Raw genomic sequence first — 20,916 nt, forward strand, 5'->3', positions numbered from 1 at the left:
TCTCAGGTCAGTAACACTCAAAGCTAAATGTGCAATACCATGTTCAGCTATGTTACTATTTATAATGTTATTGTTGTTACATCAGAAGATGTACATATTGAAATGATTTCTTAACTTACAGTAGGCTATTTTGTACAATGTGTGTTGGAAGGATTTATTAAATTACAATGAATATTGTCATTGTTGAAGGCTTTTAGAGAAGGGTGAACTATAAGCCTGAATTACATAACATTTTATACCTAAAAACATAAAAGCCACAATAAATAAATCACAATTATTCTAGTTATTTTTACCTCCTGTATTGCTTTCAACCCACCAGCTTTTATGGTGTTGTTACGTCACTAACTGTAAACTTGTCACATACAGTCTATGGTCACTCAGAGTAACCTACTGTTAATTTAGCTGCTGGAGAAGAAAGATCAGGGGGGGAGGGGGGGAGAGAGCTGTGGTTGATGGGCCATTTGTTGTGTAAATACACAGCTGAGAGCGGCCGTTTCATTCAGACTGTTTAAAAAACGGTAACAACGGACTATTTTTCTTAGCGGATGCATGTCAATTTAAATCAATACATACAACTATTTTTTAAATCAATAAAAACATTTTCTAAATCCATAAAAGCATTTCAATTAATATTGGGAGTCATGTCGTTACTTTGTTGAGAATGTGGCCATGTAATAAGCGGGATAATTTACAGCGACTTGTTCCTTATGGGGAAAATAACACCCTTCATCCAGATGAGGATCCCTCCGCTACACTTTGGGATCCTGATCGACCGACGAAGCTCCATTAAAATATACATATTTTTGGTGAATTACTGAGTTTAGGCACGTTAATAACGTTTTAATGAAGTTGAATACAGTATATTCATATGTGTCAGTGATTTCATGTCAATTCGGCGAACATAAACATAAATGATCGTGGTGAAGATGATGATTAAATTAGGATTAAAAATCGAGAGCCAGGCTGCATTTCCTTCCGTTCGTTTTTTTCGAATAACAAAATGATTTTGTTAAATAACAACATGGTGATGTTTTGTAAATGATTACATGTCTCTTATTTAGCACAGTAGTATGATATCCGTGACATATGGATCTTAACAAAGTTCCGCTGTACATCCAGCATACTGTATCTCACTTTATTTCACATGAGCTCCAGTGTGGAACCCCACTGCACCCCCTGGTGGATCAATGATCCATTGCAGCTGGCTTCATTATAATTACATTTATCTATCACGGGGGCGGTCTCAAGTCAAGCTGGAGGTTTTCCCTTGAGCGAGGGCAGATCACGTACCAATCACGGCCCTCGCGTTTCAAACTGTCTGAAATGAATCGCTACATCTGTATATACGTATATAAATGTCATGTTCTTAGCCCTGAAGAAAATTAAACATTAAAATATGTTATCGATGTCCCCATTCCCAGTTTGTTTAGGGAATAATTGCGATGTTTACTATGTTTTGGTAGCTCTTAACAAAACAGAATTTTTGTAAAAGACTGCGACTCTAAAAGGCAAGTTTGTGATTTTAACACTGTTTCAATGAAACAATACATTATACAATATTACGACTTTTTGCCATATTTTTAACACAATATACTTGCGATACAGCGAGGGACATTATACTGGTGAAAAAACCTCTCAATTCTACAGATGATGTCACGATTCTCATGTTATGTCACGTTTATAGTTTTGTAGATTTGGGTGTTTTTGCTGTTTTCCATGTTATGTTTTCCTTTGGGTTATTGTCTGGTCCTTTCCCCTTTGTTTTTCCTCTTGTCATTAGTTTCCCTGGTGTGTCTAATTGTCTGATTATGTTCACCTGGGCCCCTGTGTTTTCTCCTCCCTCCTCACCTGTGTCTTGTTGTGTGATTGAGTCTTGTGTGTATTTAAGTTCTGGGTTGTCTGTCTGTCTTGGTCGGTTCGTCTTGTTCCCTGACTAGTTCTGCGGTGAGTGTTCTGTTTGTCATTGTACATATATATCATAGCCTTGAAATAAAGGAAGTTCAGTTTATATCTGCATTTGGGTCCTGCTTGTTTCCCAAACCGTGACAGATGACTCCCCCTCCACTCAATGCAATAAGTCCCTCCCTCCACTCAGCAAAGCCTCTAAAACTAAGGACCCCACTAAGACGACAGTTTGAAAACTAGCTATGGATCTGAGAAAAACCAAGTCTTCCCCCGTGAGTTGCAGCCAGGAACAAACTCCTGGACTACCATCATCACCACCATTCTGGACACCCGAATCTTGCAGTACTACTGCTGCTTATTTTGCTCCTTGGGCCAAGACGTCTCTGTTTATGGACACAGTGAAATCAGTGTTGGTTGATATTGTGGAGGGGGTGATACATCGGTACAGAGAAGAAATATGCAACGGATGCCGAGTCAGTCACCCCGGCCAGAGGCAACACGATTGTCTGAATGACATGCCCGATTTTTTCTTCAGAAACAATTACAACGCGTTAATGAAAAGACTCTGGCTCACCGACTTCATTACTGAGATCGACCAGATTCTTATTGATAAAGAAATGTTCACGGATGATTGGAGGATCCAAGGCGCTTCGGAGGCTTTTCTGCACAATCTCAAAAATTGTAGACGCCTCAAGGAGAGACTTGAAAAGATCCATGCCGAGTTGGATGGAGAAGAAGACTAATAACCTACGGTTGGTTGAAGCCAGGGACTTTTTCTTTTTCGATACATTGACTTTTCTTTAAAGTAAAATAAAAATGGGGAACTACTATGCAAAACGCTCGGTATATATTGAGCAGAATGTAGTCAATACCCTTTTAATAAGTGTGGTGATGAGGACGATTGAAAACAGAGTGAATAGTGATCCCCGTGTAAACAGAATGGCTGAAGTTTGTAAACTAGAAGACATTTTGGATATCGTTCGTTCTGGCAGTAATATTCCTGGTCATTGGGAAACGATTGTAAACGAAACATTTAAAGTGGTCCTGGAATCTTCATTTTCCGAAACATTCTGTAACATTACCGAAGAAATGAAACAAACATCAAAAGTGTATCATGTGCTCTCATTGTATGCTCTGTTTGTAGATGTAATGCATCTTTGTGTCAAAAACAGCATACACATGAATATTTTGACTGAAGTGAAAAAACTCCATGATATTTCCAGTAATCTGGGGAATTTTAAGCTGGAGACGGTCCTGGGGATGTTACAATCAGTATAACTATTGATTTTGTGTGTGAAAATGTTTAAATGTAAATAGGACATTTTTTTTTTTAAATAAAAAAAAGTGTTTTTTACATTTTAAAAACTGTTGTCTTCATTATAGCAAGGGGAGCGTGTCTGATACATGTGTATTACAGTCCTTCACATGCACTGTTGTCTTCATTATAACAAGGGGAGGGTAACAGTGAAGATGTACGATACATGTGTATTCAAACGTGCGTATTATACCCCCACAGAAACACAGAAACATGGAAACACAGAAACACAGAAACACAGAAAACACTGCATTTGTCGGGCATGTCATTCAGACAATCGTGTTGCCTCTGGCCGGGGTGACTGACTCGGCATCCGTTGCATATTTCTTCTCTGTACCGATGTATCACCCCCTCCACAATATCAACCAACACTGATTTCACTGTGTCCATAAACAGAGACGTCTTGGCCCAAGGAGCAAAATAAGCAGCAGTAGTACTGCAAGATTCGGGTGTCCAGAATGGTGGGGATGATGGTAGTCCAGGAGTTTGTTCCTGGCTGCAACTCACGGGGGCAGACTTGGTTTTTCTCGGATCCATAGCTAGTTTTCAAACTGTCGTCTTAGTGGGGTCCTTAGTTTTGCTTTGCCGAGTGGAGGGAGGGACTTATTGCGTTGAGTGGAGGGGGAGTCATCTGTAGAATTGAGAGGTTTTTTCACCAGTATAATGTCCCTCGCTGTTTGAGTCTTTTTTTTTTTTAAAGTTATTTTTCAACTATCATTTTCAACCAAGCAGCAAGAGGTCAAATTTAAGAATAAGTAATAGTTTGTCACCATTTTACGGGAAATAGTCAGAGCGCAATGTCACATCTTAAAGACAGCTTGAACTGGATAAATGGTTAGTCTTCAAACATACCGTACGTTCTGCATGTTAGTTTATCTGGCCAATTGGTTTAGACCCTACTGCCCTAGACGCATGCTCTCAATAGGGAAGTCACGCTTTGGGAAGAGGTGTTTCATTTCACAGATCCACCTTGATTCTTGTTGTGCTGGCTGAAGGAAGAGGGACGGGGGAGGAAAATTCAGAGGATGAAGAAGCAGAAAAATAACTTGTTTTGTAAAACGGGCAGCACGTCAGTTTCAAGGAAAAGATGACACCGTGTTTATGCATGACATGCAAAATATCTTGAAGCCCTACAATCACAAATAAAAAAGGTATAAGTATATTGTGTTAAAAATATGGCAAAAAAGTCGTAATATTGTATAATGTATTTTTTCATCGAAACAGTGTTAAAATCACAAACTTGCCTTTTAGAGTCGCAGTCTTTTACAAAAATTCTCTTTTGTTAAGAGCTACCAAAACATAGTAAACATCGCAATTATTCCCTAAACAAACTGGGAATGGGGACATCGATAACATATTTTAATGTTTAATTTTCTTCAGGGCTACCGTAGTGCACATTGATGAACACTTTAAAACAAAAATAATGCTTACAAGTGTAAATGAGCCGGATTTTAGCTTTGAGCTAATTTCCATCTATAGTCCCGTCACATACAGCATATAAGAACATGACATTTATATATATATAAAGCAAAAATAAAATACATGATATGCAGAAAGAGCATGAGCAACATAAAAGCATTTACCACATGGCATTACAAGGTAGCAGCTAAGATATATAAAGTGCAAGATAAGATAAAAGCGCTACATAAAGTGCAAGAGGAGATACCCCTGTGTTAAAGTGCATTTATTTAGCGGTGATTACACGTCTGTTTTTTGCTCAACCATTCTTTAAGTTGACCTTTAAAACTATTGAGAGTGGGACAATCCCGTATCTCAGTTGGGGGGCTATTCCACAATGAGCTGCCTTTAATGGAGAGGACATTTTGTCCAAAGGTGGTCCGTCTGTGGTGGACTTCACAGTCTCCTCTGGTTTCTGACCTAGTGCTGCGTCCAGTGTGTTTTCTGTGGATGAATTCCCCCAAGGGGAGGGGGGCCAGCCCATGTAAATATTATTTTTTTAAAAACACATACTTTTAAAAGACATAAAAATGTCAAAAACTCAAGAAATTGTGATTTTCAAGGACGGTACAGTGGTGGTATGACTGTGGCTTTCTGTCAAACACCTGGATAGCTCTCTTGAACAGCTGTTTTATGGGTTTCAGGTGTGTGGCACAAGCAAACGACCAGTTTGTAAAACAGTATTCAATGTGGGATAGAATCATACAGTGGAGGTATGACTTTGCAGCATTGACAGTTAAGAAAAGGTCTAATTTGTTTAAAATGTTGCAAGTTGAATTTAATGGTATTGGATACTTTCTGGATATGTTTCTTAAAAAGTCAAGTGCGAGTTCCAATATGACACTCCCTGTTCAAGATACTTGCACTGGGAGACTAGTTCTATTTCTGCTCCATTTAAAAATACATTTGATCCTTCGATTTTGATTGATCGTTTACTGAACATCGTCGTTGAGAGTTTTTTCACCAGTATAATGTCCCTCGCTGTTTGAGTCTTTTTTTTTAAAGTTATTTTTTCATCTATCATTTTCAACCAAGCAGCAAGAGGTCAAATTTAAGAATAAGTAATAGTTTTTCACCATTTTACGGGAAATAGTCAGAGCGCAATGTCACATCTTAAAGACAGCTTGAACTGGATAAATGGTTAGTCTTCAAACATACCGTACGTTCTGCATGTTAGTATATCTGGCCAATTGGTTTAGACCCTACTGCCCTAGACTCATGCTCTCAATAGGGAAGTCACGCTTTGGGAAGAAGTGTTTCATTTCACAGATCCACCTTGATTCTTGTTGTGCTGGCTGAAGGAAGAGGGACGGGGGAGGAAAATTCAGAGGATGAAGAAGCAGAAAAATAACTTGTTTTGTAAAACGGGCAGCACGTCAGTTTCAAGGAAAAGATGACACCGTGTTTATGCATGACATGCAAAATATCTTGAAGCCCTCCAACCACAAAAAAAAAGATTGTGTTAAAAATATGGCAAAAAAGTCGTAATATTGTATAATGTATTGTTTCATCGAAACAGTGTTAAAATCACAAACTTGCCTTTTAGAGTCGCAGTCTTTTACAAAAATTCTTTTTTGTTAAGAGCTAACAAAAACATAGTAAACATCGCAATTATTCCCAAAACAAACTGGGAATGGGGACATTGATAACATATTTTAATGTTTAATTTTCTTCAGGGCTACCGTAGTGCACATTGATGAACACTTTAAAACAAATATAATGCTTACAAGTGTAAATGAGCCGGATTTTAGCTCTGAGTTAATTTCCATCTATAGTCCCGTCACATACAGCATATAAGAACATGACATTTATATATATACATACAGCAAAAATAAATACATGATATGCAGAAAGAGCATGAGCAGCATATTCAAGGATGGTACAGTGGTGGTATGACTGTGGCTTTCTGTCAAACACCTGGATAGCTCTCTTGAACAGCTGTTCTATGGGTTTCAGGTGTGTGGCACAAGCAAACGACCAGTTTGTAAAACAGTATTCAATGTGGGATAGAATCATACAGTGGAGGTATGACTTTGCAGCATTGACAGTTAAGAAAAAGGTCTAATTTGTTTAAAATGTTGCAAGTTGAATTTAATGGTATTGGATACTTTCTGGATATGTTAAAAAGTCAAGTGCGAGTCCAATATGACACTCTCTGTTCAAGATACTTGCACTGGGAGACTAGTTCTATTTCTGCTCCATTTAAAAAATACATTGGATCCTTCGATCCTTAAAACTAGAACACTGATGGCTGGCTTACGCTACAAATTTCATCACCTTTTAACAAGAGAGTAAGTATATAAAACGTTATTTTGTATATTTTACACATCAGCAGAAACAGAGAGAGATGGCAGGACACTGTGTTTTAGAGAGAACCCCTCCCCCCTGCGTCAGCAAACGGCTTGCGCGGTAATACCATCGCCCAGATGGTCCGCTTTTAGTTTCCCAGACGGTGCTTGTCAGGACTCTTTTCACTTCTGGCGGCGGGGGGATATTTCCTTCTTCTTCCTCCACATTGAGGGGTAACGGTGAAAACTCTTCTTTGATCTCGCTTTTTGTTTGCGTTTCTTTGCTTTTTGTTGCACATATCTTGTACACCGCTGGTTCCACAGTGTTTCCTTGATGCACTACTTCTTCCGATACAATGGTTGCGTGGAGATCTCTGGAAGACACCAGAGTTAACACAGCCCAATCTGTTGAGGTCAACGTTGCTTTAACACTGTGGGGTCCATACGTTTCTCCATTCTTCAGATTGTAGAAATGCAGTTCATTCGCCATATAGTTGAATACGTATCCCCAAACATGTTCATTTTCCAGAAGCCATTTCTCTTCAAGATCTTCGACCGGAGGTGTTTGAACCCGGCACAGATACTGCATCCATTTCTTGATTGGCGCTCCGGACGGATGGCGGTAAGTTGTCACAGGCGTCTCGCTGATTAAACCCATATCGAGGCGTCTCTTGGCCATTTTTTCTTTTTGGAAAGATGAATTGATGATTGGAAATGACTGGCTTTTTATCTGCACGGGGTTCTTTTTTTTTTATCTCACTCCACCCCTTCGGTCTTCTGACATCACATAATTGGGGCGGGCCCTTCTGTCACTTTTATGCATACTAATGTGATGGAAGCGGCATTTTGTTTTAATAGACTTGGAGGCGGGCCCACCTGTCACTTTTTATGCATACTAATGTGATTGAAACATTTTTTATTATACACCATAAGGCGCAACAGTGGGGGCTTTTCACACCTGTGAATACACATCACCCCCCTCCTATCGACGGATCTCACACCTACTTGGGATATCACACCTACTTGAGATCTCACACCTCGAACAAAGGGGAGGCGGGACTTAGCTCATTAGCATAAGTAGGGAGAGGTGTGACCTGTCACAGCACCTGTCACTTTCTATGCATACTAATGTGATGGAAGCGGGATGAATAATACTACTAAGGGTAATCACAGGACAAGAAACAACTGGGCAGGGGGGGAGAAACACAAGGGCCACAGGTGAACACAATCAGATAACTAGACACACCAGGGAACTAATGACAAGAGGAAAAACACAGGGAAAAGGACCAGACAATAACCCAGAGGAAAACATGACATGGAAAACAGCAAAAACACCCAAACCTACAAAACTACAACCGTGACATGAACTTAGGAGCGTGACAGTATGTGCATATTCCACTGTAGCGCCCGGTACATTAATGGGAAACCCTAGTTTGTACATGTTCAATACATGTATAACACTGTACACATGAATGTTTCTTTTTCGGATCACCAAAAAAAAATCTCACTCCAAGCTGGACTCAAATGTTGGCAGCCCTGCTATACCAACGCTGTACTTATAGTGTATGGGCCGTCTCCACAGCTGTTGTCAAGGTTCCAATATATGCGGAGTGATAATTTGCTCCTATAGTATTATTCAACTTTTCCGTCACATCCATACAAATTAAACTAATTCCCATTTGAATAACTGTTCATATTGCTCTCCCTTCTTCCTATACATTTTAAGTCAGCAATTTAGTGTACTATCAGCTTTTAGGATCTCTAGTTTTACATGTCCTGCTTTGAATACCCAGATACTGTTAACTAGATGGTTGGTTCAACGCTGTTGGTTGACTGTTTATTACATTTACAAGTATATTAAATTAGCTGCTTCGTGGTATGAGTCACAGAATCGTGTTACTTTGCCCCTCCTACTGTTTAAATGTTTTTTTCTAGTGCAAAAACATTATTTTGTGTAAAGTTCATGATGATTAAAAAGACTGGATCAAATGCTATTAATTCTCACTATTAAAAAAGTTCAACTGTAGATTTTTTTTAACTAGACATATCTTGAAATAAATTGAAGCAAATTGATTTGATAATTGTACACACATTTGAAACGTTATTGTCTTTGGAAAACTTTGGGATATGCAATTATGATTTAAAATGAAGATTGTCACTATGAAAAAGATAAATATCAAAGCCGTTTTGGTGGAAAAAGTCATAATACTATGAGAATAGTGTAACTTTGAGAAAAGTGTTACAGCTTCAAGAAAAAGTCAAATGATGACTGCATAAATGACATGTTTTATAATACTTCATACACAATACTGTACATCAAGGCAATTAGAGGCCATATTAGTGGACTACATTGCTTAAAATAAGGTATGTGATTTTCTTTGTTTGGAAAAAGCTTTTGAAGATCTTTGTCGCAGCTCGATGTGTCCGCTGCTGTTCCAGCCTGTTTTTACAAAGGGAAATATCCCATCAACCATTTCATGGATTTATATGAAATTATGTACTATTTAGTGCTAGCATGCATTCTAACACTCTGAACTTTGATATGAAAAACGTCAACATAACTTGCATCAGCATTACCATTTGACCATGTTAGCATAGCACCCCAAAGTATACTTGAGTTGCCCTGTGGTACGGTCCTTTAACGGACATGTGTTGGGAAACATGTGCCACAATATCAAAGCCAAGGTGGGTCTGACCTTATTACATCTACAATATTGCTATGGCACACAGTAGTGAAATGTAACTTATTAACTTAACTATTGGTCGAATACTGAACGTGAATGTGATTATGAGCAATGTGTTCAGTTTAAAATTGTTATTCTGTTTATCAAAGGTAAATGCAGTGCTTTAAATGACATTACTTTGACAGTACGATAAATCACACATCAGAGAATCAAATTAGAGTATACACGTAATCCTCTACAATCCTTTTCTGTGCTGCCTAACATGTTGGTGTGGAGCATCTATTCAACACCTTAAACCGTCTAAAAACACCACTGACAGTGAATCATTGCAAGAAAAATAAAACAGTTTATCTTTGCAGCTGAAAAACCGAGAAGTGTTTGCTATTATCATTTGTTGAGGAAGTGAGGTAATTTTGTGTCTTTCACCATGATGATCAGCTTCTACCCCATCTAGTGGTCTTCAGTGTTAGGCCCCCCACATTGGTTACCCACAGAAACAATGCCCCATATACAGCTCTGGAAAAATGAAGAGCAGCATTACCCATTCTCTGGTTTCACTATAGGTATGTGTTTGAGTAAAATTAAGATTTCTTTATATTATTCTATAAACTACTGAGAACATTTCTCTGTGTTGGAATTCAACAAACACTCTTTGAGGAAGCGCACACACTCCCTCACTAACATGTTGGTCTTAACTATTTGTTTGTTAAGAAAGGTAGTACATGTTTTTTTCAGAGTTGTCTTTATTTCAGTTAAAGTTATAAAAACAGTTTACAAACTAATAAAATGCATCTAAATTAAATTGTCAATCTGTCAAATACACAAGCACCAAGTAATCACATCGTAACAATTGGTGGCAGTGGTGATGTGAGGTGCAGGTGAAAGAACGATACGTGGACAGAGGGTTTTCTTGCAAAAAAGTACAGGCGTTTTATTCTTAGCCTTCCACATTATTCCACAGAAAACACAAAATGCATGCCTGGTGCTGCATTCACCAGCAAGGAACAAACACAAAATGCCCCCTTCCCCTCTCTTCCCAATCACATTTATTGGAGACTGCCCGACTTACCACTCCAACCTGGCCAATCAGGTCATGGTTCCGAAACCGGAGTGAAGGGTTAAATACAAAATTAAACACTGTTGTCTACACTTAATAAAACCCTAAAGGCTTAAGTAAATTTATTATTGCATCAACATAAAGAGTATGCCTTCAAAAACAACAAGGTCTGCTTAAAACGGATAGTTTTTAACCTAATTGACAATCATAAAATCACCCGTTTCCTGACCAATCGCGTCCAAGACTCCGCCTACTCATACGGTACATATAAGGAGTACTTTGGAGGCGTGCTCCCCCTTTGAGCACTGGGACAAGATAGCCTCCAGGTCTGAACAAAGGAAATGGTGATTACTTGGTGCTTGTGTATTTTACAGATTGACAACTTAATTTAGATGCATTTTATTAGTTTGTCTATGTAAACTGTTTTTATAACTTTAACTGAAATAAAGACAACTCTGAAAAAAACATGTACTAAATCTTAACAAACAAATAGTTAAGACCAACATGTTAGTGAGGGAGTGTGTGCGCTTCCTCACACACTCGAATGGAATGGCTGCCATAGCCTACATGTAAAGATTGAGATTGAGAACAAATTTGAGTGGTGTCTTGATTTTTCCAGAGCAGTATGTATTTGTATATAAATACTATATAGGTTGCAACCTTTATGATTAAAATGTAGTGCTTCATAAGGATTTAGTATTCATTTATTGTGTGTAGGAAAAAAATGTCCACCTTTGGTTGATGACAGTCATTAATAAAAAGCTAATTGTCTGTTTCATCTGTCTTTATGTTTTTGTCATATATAAATATGATGTGAAGAACACCTCCAACTGTGGATATACTTAATTGGTGTAGTAACGATTATATTTCAGGACTTTACATTTGTGTGTGTAGCGCTTTGCTTTATGGTGACCACCACCTGGAAATGCTACTTATTATTACAGGTCAGTATATGTTCCCTTGTAATAGCATGGTGGTAGATGCATGCTTAATATTTGTAATGCTTTTAAACCTAATGATTAATAATCAAATCTACTCTCTTACGTTACACTTGTTTGCAGATGATGCCCTGTATTAAGCATCTGTTGATAGACATGTATCTGCAGTACCCAGCATGCATCACTAGAGGGGAGTACAAGTGTAGAAACTGAGGCGGAGAGCCTGCAGACTTCATGAAGGAAGCATTAGATCACGGCTTGAATTAGCTTTCCTTCTCCTACTGAAACAGTAGAAAGCAGTAATATAGACAGAACTGCAATCTGCATTAACATCTTTAAGAAATACTAACCAGAGTAAGAGCGTATTGCCAAGAAGCTTTATTTACTTATAACAGGTTTACGTTGAATAAGGTTCTTATTATAAATATATTAGGAAAACATTTGAATGCTGACAAAGTACTCAATATAAAGGATGCAAAAATAACAATATGTTTTTTAGAAAAACTATAATAACAAAAATATGTAGAATAACATTTATTTTGAGTCTTTACAGATAGTGCAGAATGTGAGGTACGGATCAGAGGAGAGTTTAGATCTAAATGTTGGGAGTGATATATTTTTGCTGCATAATAAAAGTTTATTTAGCAACATTGGCTGCAATAAAATACAAATGCAATACAAATAATACATTTACCAGATGTTAAATCCCTTTTTATTTGCACTCATAAATAATGGCTTTTATGTAACCAATGACAATATATTAGAATATTTTTCAAATGACCGTTGTTCAGGTTTGTCACTGTGTAAAAATAAGGTTGCAGTAAGAAAGTGTCCCTCAGATATCTGTACAGTGCCGTTGCACTTGGCTCGTCTTTTTGTACACCACGACTACGGAACAAATGCTGACTGTCTTGGTGAAATCATCCTGCTAAGCATGCTGGGAAAGGGTTCACTTGCAGGTGGGCCACTTCTTAGGCCAAAACAAAGAGCTGCCTGTGACTCCAATCAGGGCTGAGCCACCTGATAGAATCAGAATACTTGACTCTTGTGTGTTATAGTATTTGGACAGTTTGTTGCTGAAAGAAAATGCATTGTGTTGGATGGACTTGGAAAACGGACTTGTGAGAGAGTTGTTAGCAAATCCATTGGATTTAACAAAAAATACAGAGCTGATTTTATTAACTTATGAAGAGTAACAGAACAGAAATATAGAAATAAGATCAGAGAACACACCATGGACTGATGAAGAGGACAAGGAGAGTAAAGGTACTCTCACTTTAGTCTAATTAATTTACTACAGCATCACTGGTAGTGTGAGAAAGTTAGATAATGTATAGTAAATAAGTGTGTACACTATTGTGCCTCCAGAAACACAAATCTCTCTCTCTCTCACACACACACACACACACACACACACAAACACAGGTTTATCAGCTCTCTGCAGCATCTCTTCTCCAGATCGCTGTGTGAAATCAGACCGACCCATGCTCCCATTGAAACCACACCTGGTCAAGTTTGAAAACATGACTAGGGGGTTTTAATTACACACAATTAGAGGTGGCGACCAAGCGGAGAGCTGGATGCACCCCCCGCTTTTAGACTGAAGAAAAAGGATGCTCTAATTAGGCCGGAGGCTACTTTTATTCATGTGACCTTCTGAGACCCCACGCAAGCTGTTTAACGTCACCGCTCTGACAATTAACACAGGAATTCATTTGAATGAGCTGTGCATGTTGACACAAACAGACACCATTACATTCTCTGTGCTGGGATCAGTCGTCTCTGAGGCCTGAATGAACTATGAGCGGCAAACAGCAACAGGTGACAGCCGAGCAGAATGTTCCTTTACACCCCAGCACAGGCCTTTATAGAAAGATACTAGCCAATAAATCTCTTTCATAAAATTGAGAATGCCTTCGTGCCTTTATAATATTTGGGCATTTATTTGTCAGAATTAGAACCAGAATCGGTTTTATTACCAAGTAGGTTTACACATACGAAGAATTTGCTTTGGTATAAATGTTACAAAGACACAGAAAGAAAAAATACGTTTTGTTTTTGAAGAAAGATGCGGGAGACAGTACTATTATAAAAGCTATTCAAAAAACTATTTAGAAAATTAAATTCAAAGTTTACACAAAATATTAATATGTAAGAAACTGGGGACAATAAAATAAAATATTAAAAATACTATATTCAACGTGGAGAGCTGTGCAGATTTCAAGAGAATGTGTGGAGCAGAAATGTGCAATATACAGTATTTCAAACCACCAAACTTCCACTCAGGTTTTGGGCCAAACGTCCCTTCTCTGTTCAACCTTCTTAAGAACAAAAACTACCAGTGTGTTATTTGTTCTTTATTTAGCCTGGGGACCCATCGAAGCCCCAGTGAAGACCTCCAGAACCCCTCAAAGACTCCTCTTGGACCTCCACAATGGGCACCAGCACTTTAATAAAAGGACATTCACAGTTTTTATCCTGTGTCAAATAAGCTATCAACACTTTTCATACAGCCCAATTTCATATGCCATTTGTGTCACTTAGACCAAGCTGGCCATCACACAGGAATCATTTTCCTGGCAGCTGCTGCAGTGTTTTTTAAAAGCCTGTAGGCACCCTGCTGCTGCAGCCTACCATCCTCGGGAGGAAAATAACAAGCAAAGAATGGAATGATGGGCCTATTATAGCCTCAGATGTGAGGAGAGAGTGTCAGGAGGAGGCTGCGGCTGCCCTTCATTGGCTGAAGCTGCACCTTTTCAGGATTTAGCGTCTTAAAATATGTGTCCCTTTTTGCCAGCCGTGAAAAGGTTTTACCTTTTTATTTGTTGCTTGAGGCTTCGACTGTAGGGCCCACACTGGTAGGTGAGGCCTGTAAAACCTAGGATTCAACATAGTTATCATATGCTGTTTTCAGTGTGAAAACATCTTCTGAGTTTCTGAACTTGCTCTGGATTTAGCCAACAGACAGATTCCCCAGATAACAAAGGGACTTTTTTATCCTCTGTATCCAGGCGTCTAACTGAGAGTGACCCGGCCTCAGCAGTGATGGTAAAGTGGATGGAAACACAAGATTATATGAAAAAGATGAGCAACCAATTAGCAAATGATGTTGGAATGCATGTACCTAAGTAAAAAAAACTCTGCTGTCATTATATCATTAATATCATGAACTTTTTTGTATTTTTAGATTGTTCCATGTATCTAAATGGAAATGCAATTACAGTGAATATAATAATAATAATAATAATAATAATAATAATAATAATAATAATAATAATAATAATAATAATAACATATTAACAATTTGCAATGGAGTTTTGAGAGGCAGAAGTGTTTATCTGAAATCTATATTTTTGCATTTCAATTTTCTGGCTTGCATAAGTTATTTTGTGCATATCCTCAAGTGTGCTGCTGTGGACTATCTGTCCGCAGAAATGTGTGATGATGTTTACATTCGTTTATTCCCAGGTTTTACATTTTTGGAGGGAAGTGGCCTCGGAGAGTGTTTCCCGCTGAGGAGGGCAGCTGTAGAGGAGCAGTGATAAAGTGAGGTGACTTCAGACAGGCAGGATCTCTCTCTCTCTGCTGCATCATATACAGTATGGTGGAGGGACCATGTTGCACCGCGGCGATGCGCTGGACCTGAGCCGCGTGCTGCTAGTGATCCATGAAGGAGCAATAAGACTGTTTGACTCTACAGAACACCGTTTTAGGGGTGCCATGATAATGCGCACTTAACATTTATTTGCCCATCTTTATTTTCGATTTTCAATTCGATTTCGAATCTGAATGAGATCCGCAAAATAACGGAATATATATTTGTGTTACATTTGTGAAGAATAACAATAATTAGAATACAAATAAATAAATAAATAGGCTAATAATAATGGACCCACAAAGGCACATGCGCCATATAGGCCTACGTCAGAAATGCTCTTATAATGTAGTTTATGACAAATATATATACAACACATAATTTCAACACTGTATAGGCTACATTTATTTTTAGAATAAAGAAATAAAGAAGAAATGTGGAGGTTAAGATTTTTAAGTGAAAGACGGACACCTAGCGTGTTGTTACACATGTGAGAGCGAGCAGGAGCCGCGAGCAGGAGCCACACACACACACACACACACACACACACACACACACACACACACACACACACACACACACACACACACACACACACACACACACACACACACACACACACACACACACACACACACACACACACACACACACACACACACACACACACACACACACACACACACACACACTGTATCCAGCAGCCCTTGACTATGATCCTGCCTTATTTATGGGGAAGGGATCCACTGCTCTGCGGCGGTGCACAACAATTGCTATTAAATTCAGTTTTAGAACATAGGCTACTGAGTTTTTTCAGGGATTTTTTTTTAAACTAATTTACAAATAAAAATATATGTTTTAATATATTTATTTTGACAGAAACATTAAACGACCAGCGTTTGATCCACTCCCTCATTCATGCTGTTTGTGACTTAAATGAGTGAATGTGTGAGAGAAATGTCTATATCTCTCCAAAAGGATTTTAAAGTCAAGAGTTAATTGTGTGTGTGTGTGTGTGTGTGTGTGTGTGTGTGTGTGTGTGTGTGTGTGTGTGTGTGTGTGTGTGTGTGTGTGTGTTGTCTGTGTGTCTCCGTCTGTCTGTCGGCCATCCCTGAATTATGATTTTCTTTGGACTGAAAAACTTCTGCTGAGCAAGCATTCATATTATTATTGGCAATATTTTGAATATTTCGAAATAAATAACTATTTCTTCTATGAAAAGGGACGAAAAAGGAAAGATTTTTTAACATTATCTTCTTCTTTTCTCCGAGGTGTGGTGCACGCAACCAGAGACTTTTTCATGGTGAATATAATAGTGTCACTGAATGCACCGTCACAGGACAGTGAGATGTTGAAAAGTTGTTCAATCAAAGGAGCCCCATTCTATTTAGTGTCAGGAACAATGTACAGAAGGAGTAGTCCTTCAAGCAAATAATCAAGCAGATCATTGAGCAATAATGAATACTATATAAATAAGATGTGCTTTATCCAAAAAGGCTGTTTTGTAGAGGAACCCTTCGTCATTTGGACAGCGACTGTTGAATAGAACACCGGCCTGCTGTCAGCCTGATAATGCTCCAAAACAGTTACCTCAATTCAATTCAACATTTTAGTCTAACGTATCACTTATTAGCTGAATTAATATGTGACAGTATTGACATATATTAAACACACAAAAAGGACAAATCCAGCCTGTACCAAACCCATCCACTCGCCATATGGTGTATTTTAATAAAAGTAGTTAATACGAGGCAGACGATATACATCGATCTTACAAATATCTCTGCATATTTTTTACATTTAAGAACTATACACTTTGAAGAACATTATTTTATTTTTTCAAGTAGGCTAACTTAAACGCATGTTTTTGTTTCACTGTTTGATTTATGTTTCAATAGAATATGTGTGTTTCTTCTTATATCTTTATTTTAAACTGGGCCTACTTTTTGTGTGTTTTCCCTTATAGGCAGCAACATGTTTCTATCACTACACCAACCAACTATTTACTGTTGATTTGCATCTACCAATTAAAGCCTAATCCTATTATTACATTTTACTTTGAAAAGCATTACAAAGCAGAGGGTTACATTCATAACATGGCAGCGAACTTACCCGTCATGGTTAATAGATACATGAAATGAATAGAAGTATTTCTCATTTTAGATATTCAGTTTTTATTAGATGGCAAATAGACAGGCATCAACGATCACTCTGATTTCCTGGGCTCCTGCTGTCACTTGAATGGGTTGTTTCCATGGAAACGCACAACATACTGAGTGCGTACATGGTGCGTACACAGTGAAGACAAATTGACATGGCTAACAGGCTCTCCGAGGAGGAGCAGGACCTGCACCACATGAAGAGTGCAGCAGCAGAGTTCTACCGGGTCAACAGAATCCCCCAGGAGTTAGAGAGGGCCCTGAACCAGCTCTTCATCCACAGGCCCGGAGACGTTCACGGTTACCTGGTAGGCTACATCCCCGCTGAAACAGGAAGCACCACCCGAACAGCTCAACTGATGCTAATGCTAACGTTAGCTACATTCAACAGCCGCTTTCCTCATTTAGCTGCTACTTTGCTAACTGCTCAGACTCATGGATGTATCCCCCTCCTCGACTCCTCGGTTGCGTTCCGATAATCCAAAAATCAGCTCCTAAATTCTAACCCTATCTCCTATTCCTTGACCTCTGAGTGAAACGTCACGGGGTTAAGGGATAGTGGATAGGATAATTCAAAACGACTTCGAGAAGAGACTGCGGCACTTTAGAGAATCCGAATGCACTTTCACTGTCCGACTTGTTTATGATGCGCTAGCGGACGTCATTGTGTGCGTCTGCTGCTGTGGTGAAACTATGGAAACTACAGTGTTCTATACAACGGACTAGTACTACATGGATGTTTAATAAGAACGAGGGACTACTGTAAACTCATCTAGAGACTCTGCACCGTGCTCTGATGCTGTTGTTTTATGCTTTATGAACGTGGACAACAGAGAAACATATTCTTCATGACCAAAGTTGTAATTGAAATAAAAAAGGAAAGTGACATTTATGCTCTCTCCCTCCGGTCCACATTAATACAAATGATCCCAATACGTATGATTGTATGAAAATATCTTAAAATAAATACACATTTATTTATTATAAACGTTAGTCCTTAACATCTATCACTGTGTATATCACCATTCAAACATCTTTTAAAAGTTGAACAAACCCCACACAGCTCAGTGAAATGTTGACTTTATTTGACAATTTCAGTAAAAAGTAATGAAAAAACATATTTCTCTTTTTGATTATAATACTGATGAACGTTCAAAACAAAGCACTTTGGCAAGTTACCACATACGTTTTAAAATGCTTAATAAGCACCGTAACTTTCATGATCTAACTTCTCTGTCATAATCGTTTGTTTCCGTGAACGGCCGACTGTTGTGTGACGGCAAATGCTGCGTCTGCAAGGCATTGTGAGGCAGCATTTTCTCCTCTCCTTTCGGTAAGGGAGGTCCAGTGGTTCCTAAGCTAAAGGAGGTTATAAAGGAAGTTTGAAACCTCCTTTCCTTTCATTTAGAGAATCGGAACGGCACTTTACATGGCTGCCACTGACGTACTTCCGGGTCATTTCACTCGGTTAGGAAGGTTCCTAAGCTAAATGGACTATTGGAACGCAACCCTCGACTCCTCGGTCCTCCGCTAGTGACCCGGAAATGAATTTCAGCGCGCCATGTTGAAGGACATCTCATTTCTCTAAATGCACTTCGAGGATCGAACGTCGAGCGTCGAGGAGGCTCTCTGGAGGAGCTATAACTGAGGATACACTGATGGGTCCTCCACGGTCCTCCACGGCTCCTTCGTGGATGCGTTTCTGGGAACAGAGATGTTTCAAAGAGTCGTGATGCACGTCCGGACTTATCTCAGCCAATGACAGCTCTGAATGCATCCCCTGGATATTATTTTATTAACTGCTTTCATCGCGACGCAATGTTTACAGTGAGAACAGCTGTGAGGTCCGTGCAGAAAGCAGAGCAGTGTGTATAATAGATATCACTCAGTATAACACCACTCTTTATTTGCTTTAGTTTAGTACGGCGGTTTTCAAAGTGTGAGGCGTGCCTCCCCTGGGGGGCGCCAGAGAGCTTCAGGGGAGGCGCAGCGTGAGGCAAAAAAGAATGAGAAAAAGACGAGTAAAGTGACACTTGCTCACTTTTGGCTGTCTGTGGAGACCGAGTTCCCCCACCTCGCCAAAAAGGCTGTACAAGTGCTCAATCCCTTCACCTCCACCTACCTATGTGAGTGCAGGTTTTCTGCATTGACTTTGATCAAAACCAAGTGCCAGTCAAGGGTGCAGCCAGAGTATGATCTGCGTTTTTTCCTGTGTGCATCAAAGACGCAGACTCATTGTTGTTCCCACTAAAGTAGGGGTGAGTGTAATAAGGAGGCAAAGTTGACGTTCAGTGTGTTGCCGGGAGCATATAAGGATGTATCCACGATGTTGAAAATGTTAAAAAAAATATGTCTTCAGAACACGGCGTGCGAAAATGTACGGGTCGTGCTGCAGCTAGATGTGCCTGTCCTCTGTAAGAAGGTGTCGGCGACTGACATGCAAAGAACTTTAACAACTTTAATAACTTCCAGGGTAGTGAATTGAATATGCAATTGTAATTGGGTGTGTGGTATATTTTCATGCACGCACACGCATGTTCCACAACACACAAACTGAACAACACTCAATTGTCCGATCGCTACCAGTGTCCTTGCGATCTTATAATAACAACAAGTGCACGTTACTGATGCAATATGGTTGAGGCCATTCGGGCTTATTCTAGAGGGGTGCAAGGAATAGTCCAAGTAGTGGGGGAGTTTTATACAATATGTTTAAAACATAAAAAGGTTTAAAAAAGTTATTGTTTAATGTTTAAGGAGGTGACGCTACTCAGCCAATCAAATTGGTGCAGTCAGCACGACAGCATTCAAACACACACACAGATACGAGACACGAGGAGAGACACAGTCGGAGTAATTTCAAATGGCGGAAGGTAGACAGCGAAAACAGTGCATTTAATTACATTTTCTCTTACTGGACCTCTTTGAAATGCAATTAAATACCCCTGCATTATAGCAACAATAATAATAATAATAACAGTAATAATAATTGGGAGGGGGGGCACGGCTGTTCTTATGTTCTTTGAGGGGAGACTCACCTTCCCACACTTTGAAAACCCCTGGTTTAGTAGATATCTACAAACAAAGAGTCGATATTTTTCTAAAACCATTTAGTGCTTCATATAATAAAATACACAACGGCTGTAGCCTGATGATATGCTTTAGGAGCTGTAGGTGCGTGTGGTACTGTGTGTAGGTGTGTGTGGTACAGTGTGTGCGTAGATGCAGCGGACAGACGGGTCTCAGTTGGTTTGGTGTCCTCTGCTTACATTTAATACTTGTAAATAAAACTTTTGGCCTGTAATTTATTTTCCTCATTGCAGCGACCAGAGAAGGGGGGGGGGGGGGGGGTATATCCAGTCTCTGATAGTGTTAGAGCCAGTATTTTGATTTGATAAGAAAGGCCACCGAATTGTGACGTCTGTAGTCAACGCACCATAAAAGGACTACAATTCCCACGGCGCCGGTGCTAAAGCCACAGTGATGGGCAAAATGTTGAGAGACGCCGTCGAGGAAC

The 20,916-nt window shown here is 39.2% G+C and overlaps 2 protein-coding genes across 8 annotated transcripts in view; one reads left to right on the forward strand and one right to left on the reverse strand.

Annotated features, from left to right (window-relative positions):
* Positions 1 to 20,916, reverse strand: part of hspa12a (heat shock protein 12A) — a 189,493-nt gene that overhangs the window by 88,460 nt on the left and 80,117 nt on the right. The gene's annotated exons all lie outside the window — the stretch shown is intronic.
* eno4 (enolase 4) overlaps positions 17,485 to 20,916 on the forward strand; it is a gene marked incomplete at its 3' end in the record, with an annotated part of 63,482 nt that continues 60,050 nt past the window's right edge. Inside the window, exon 1 of the mRNA XM_079689926.1 lies at positions 17,485 to 17,707. Within this exon, the coding sequence (XP_079546052.1) occupies positions 17,555 to 17,707 (153 nt within the window). The 5' untranslated portion in view covers positions 17,485 to 17,554. The remainder of the gene's footprint in view (positions 17,708 to 20,916) is intronic.

Source organism: Notothenia rossii (assembly GCF_949606895.1).
Source record: "Notothenia rossii genome assembly, chromosome: 6".
NCBI lineage: Eukaryota > Metazoa > Chordata > Actinopteri > Perciformes > Nototheniidae > Notothenia > Notothenia rossii.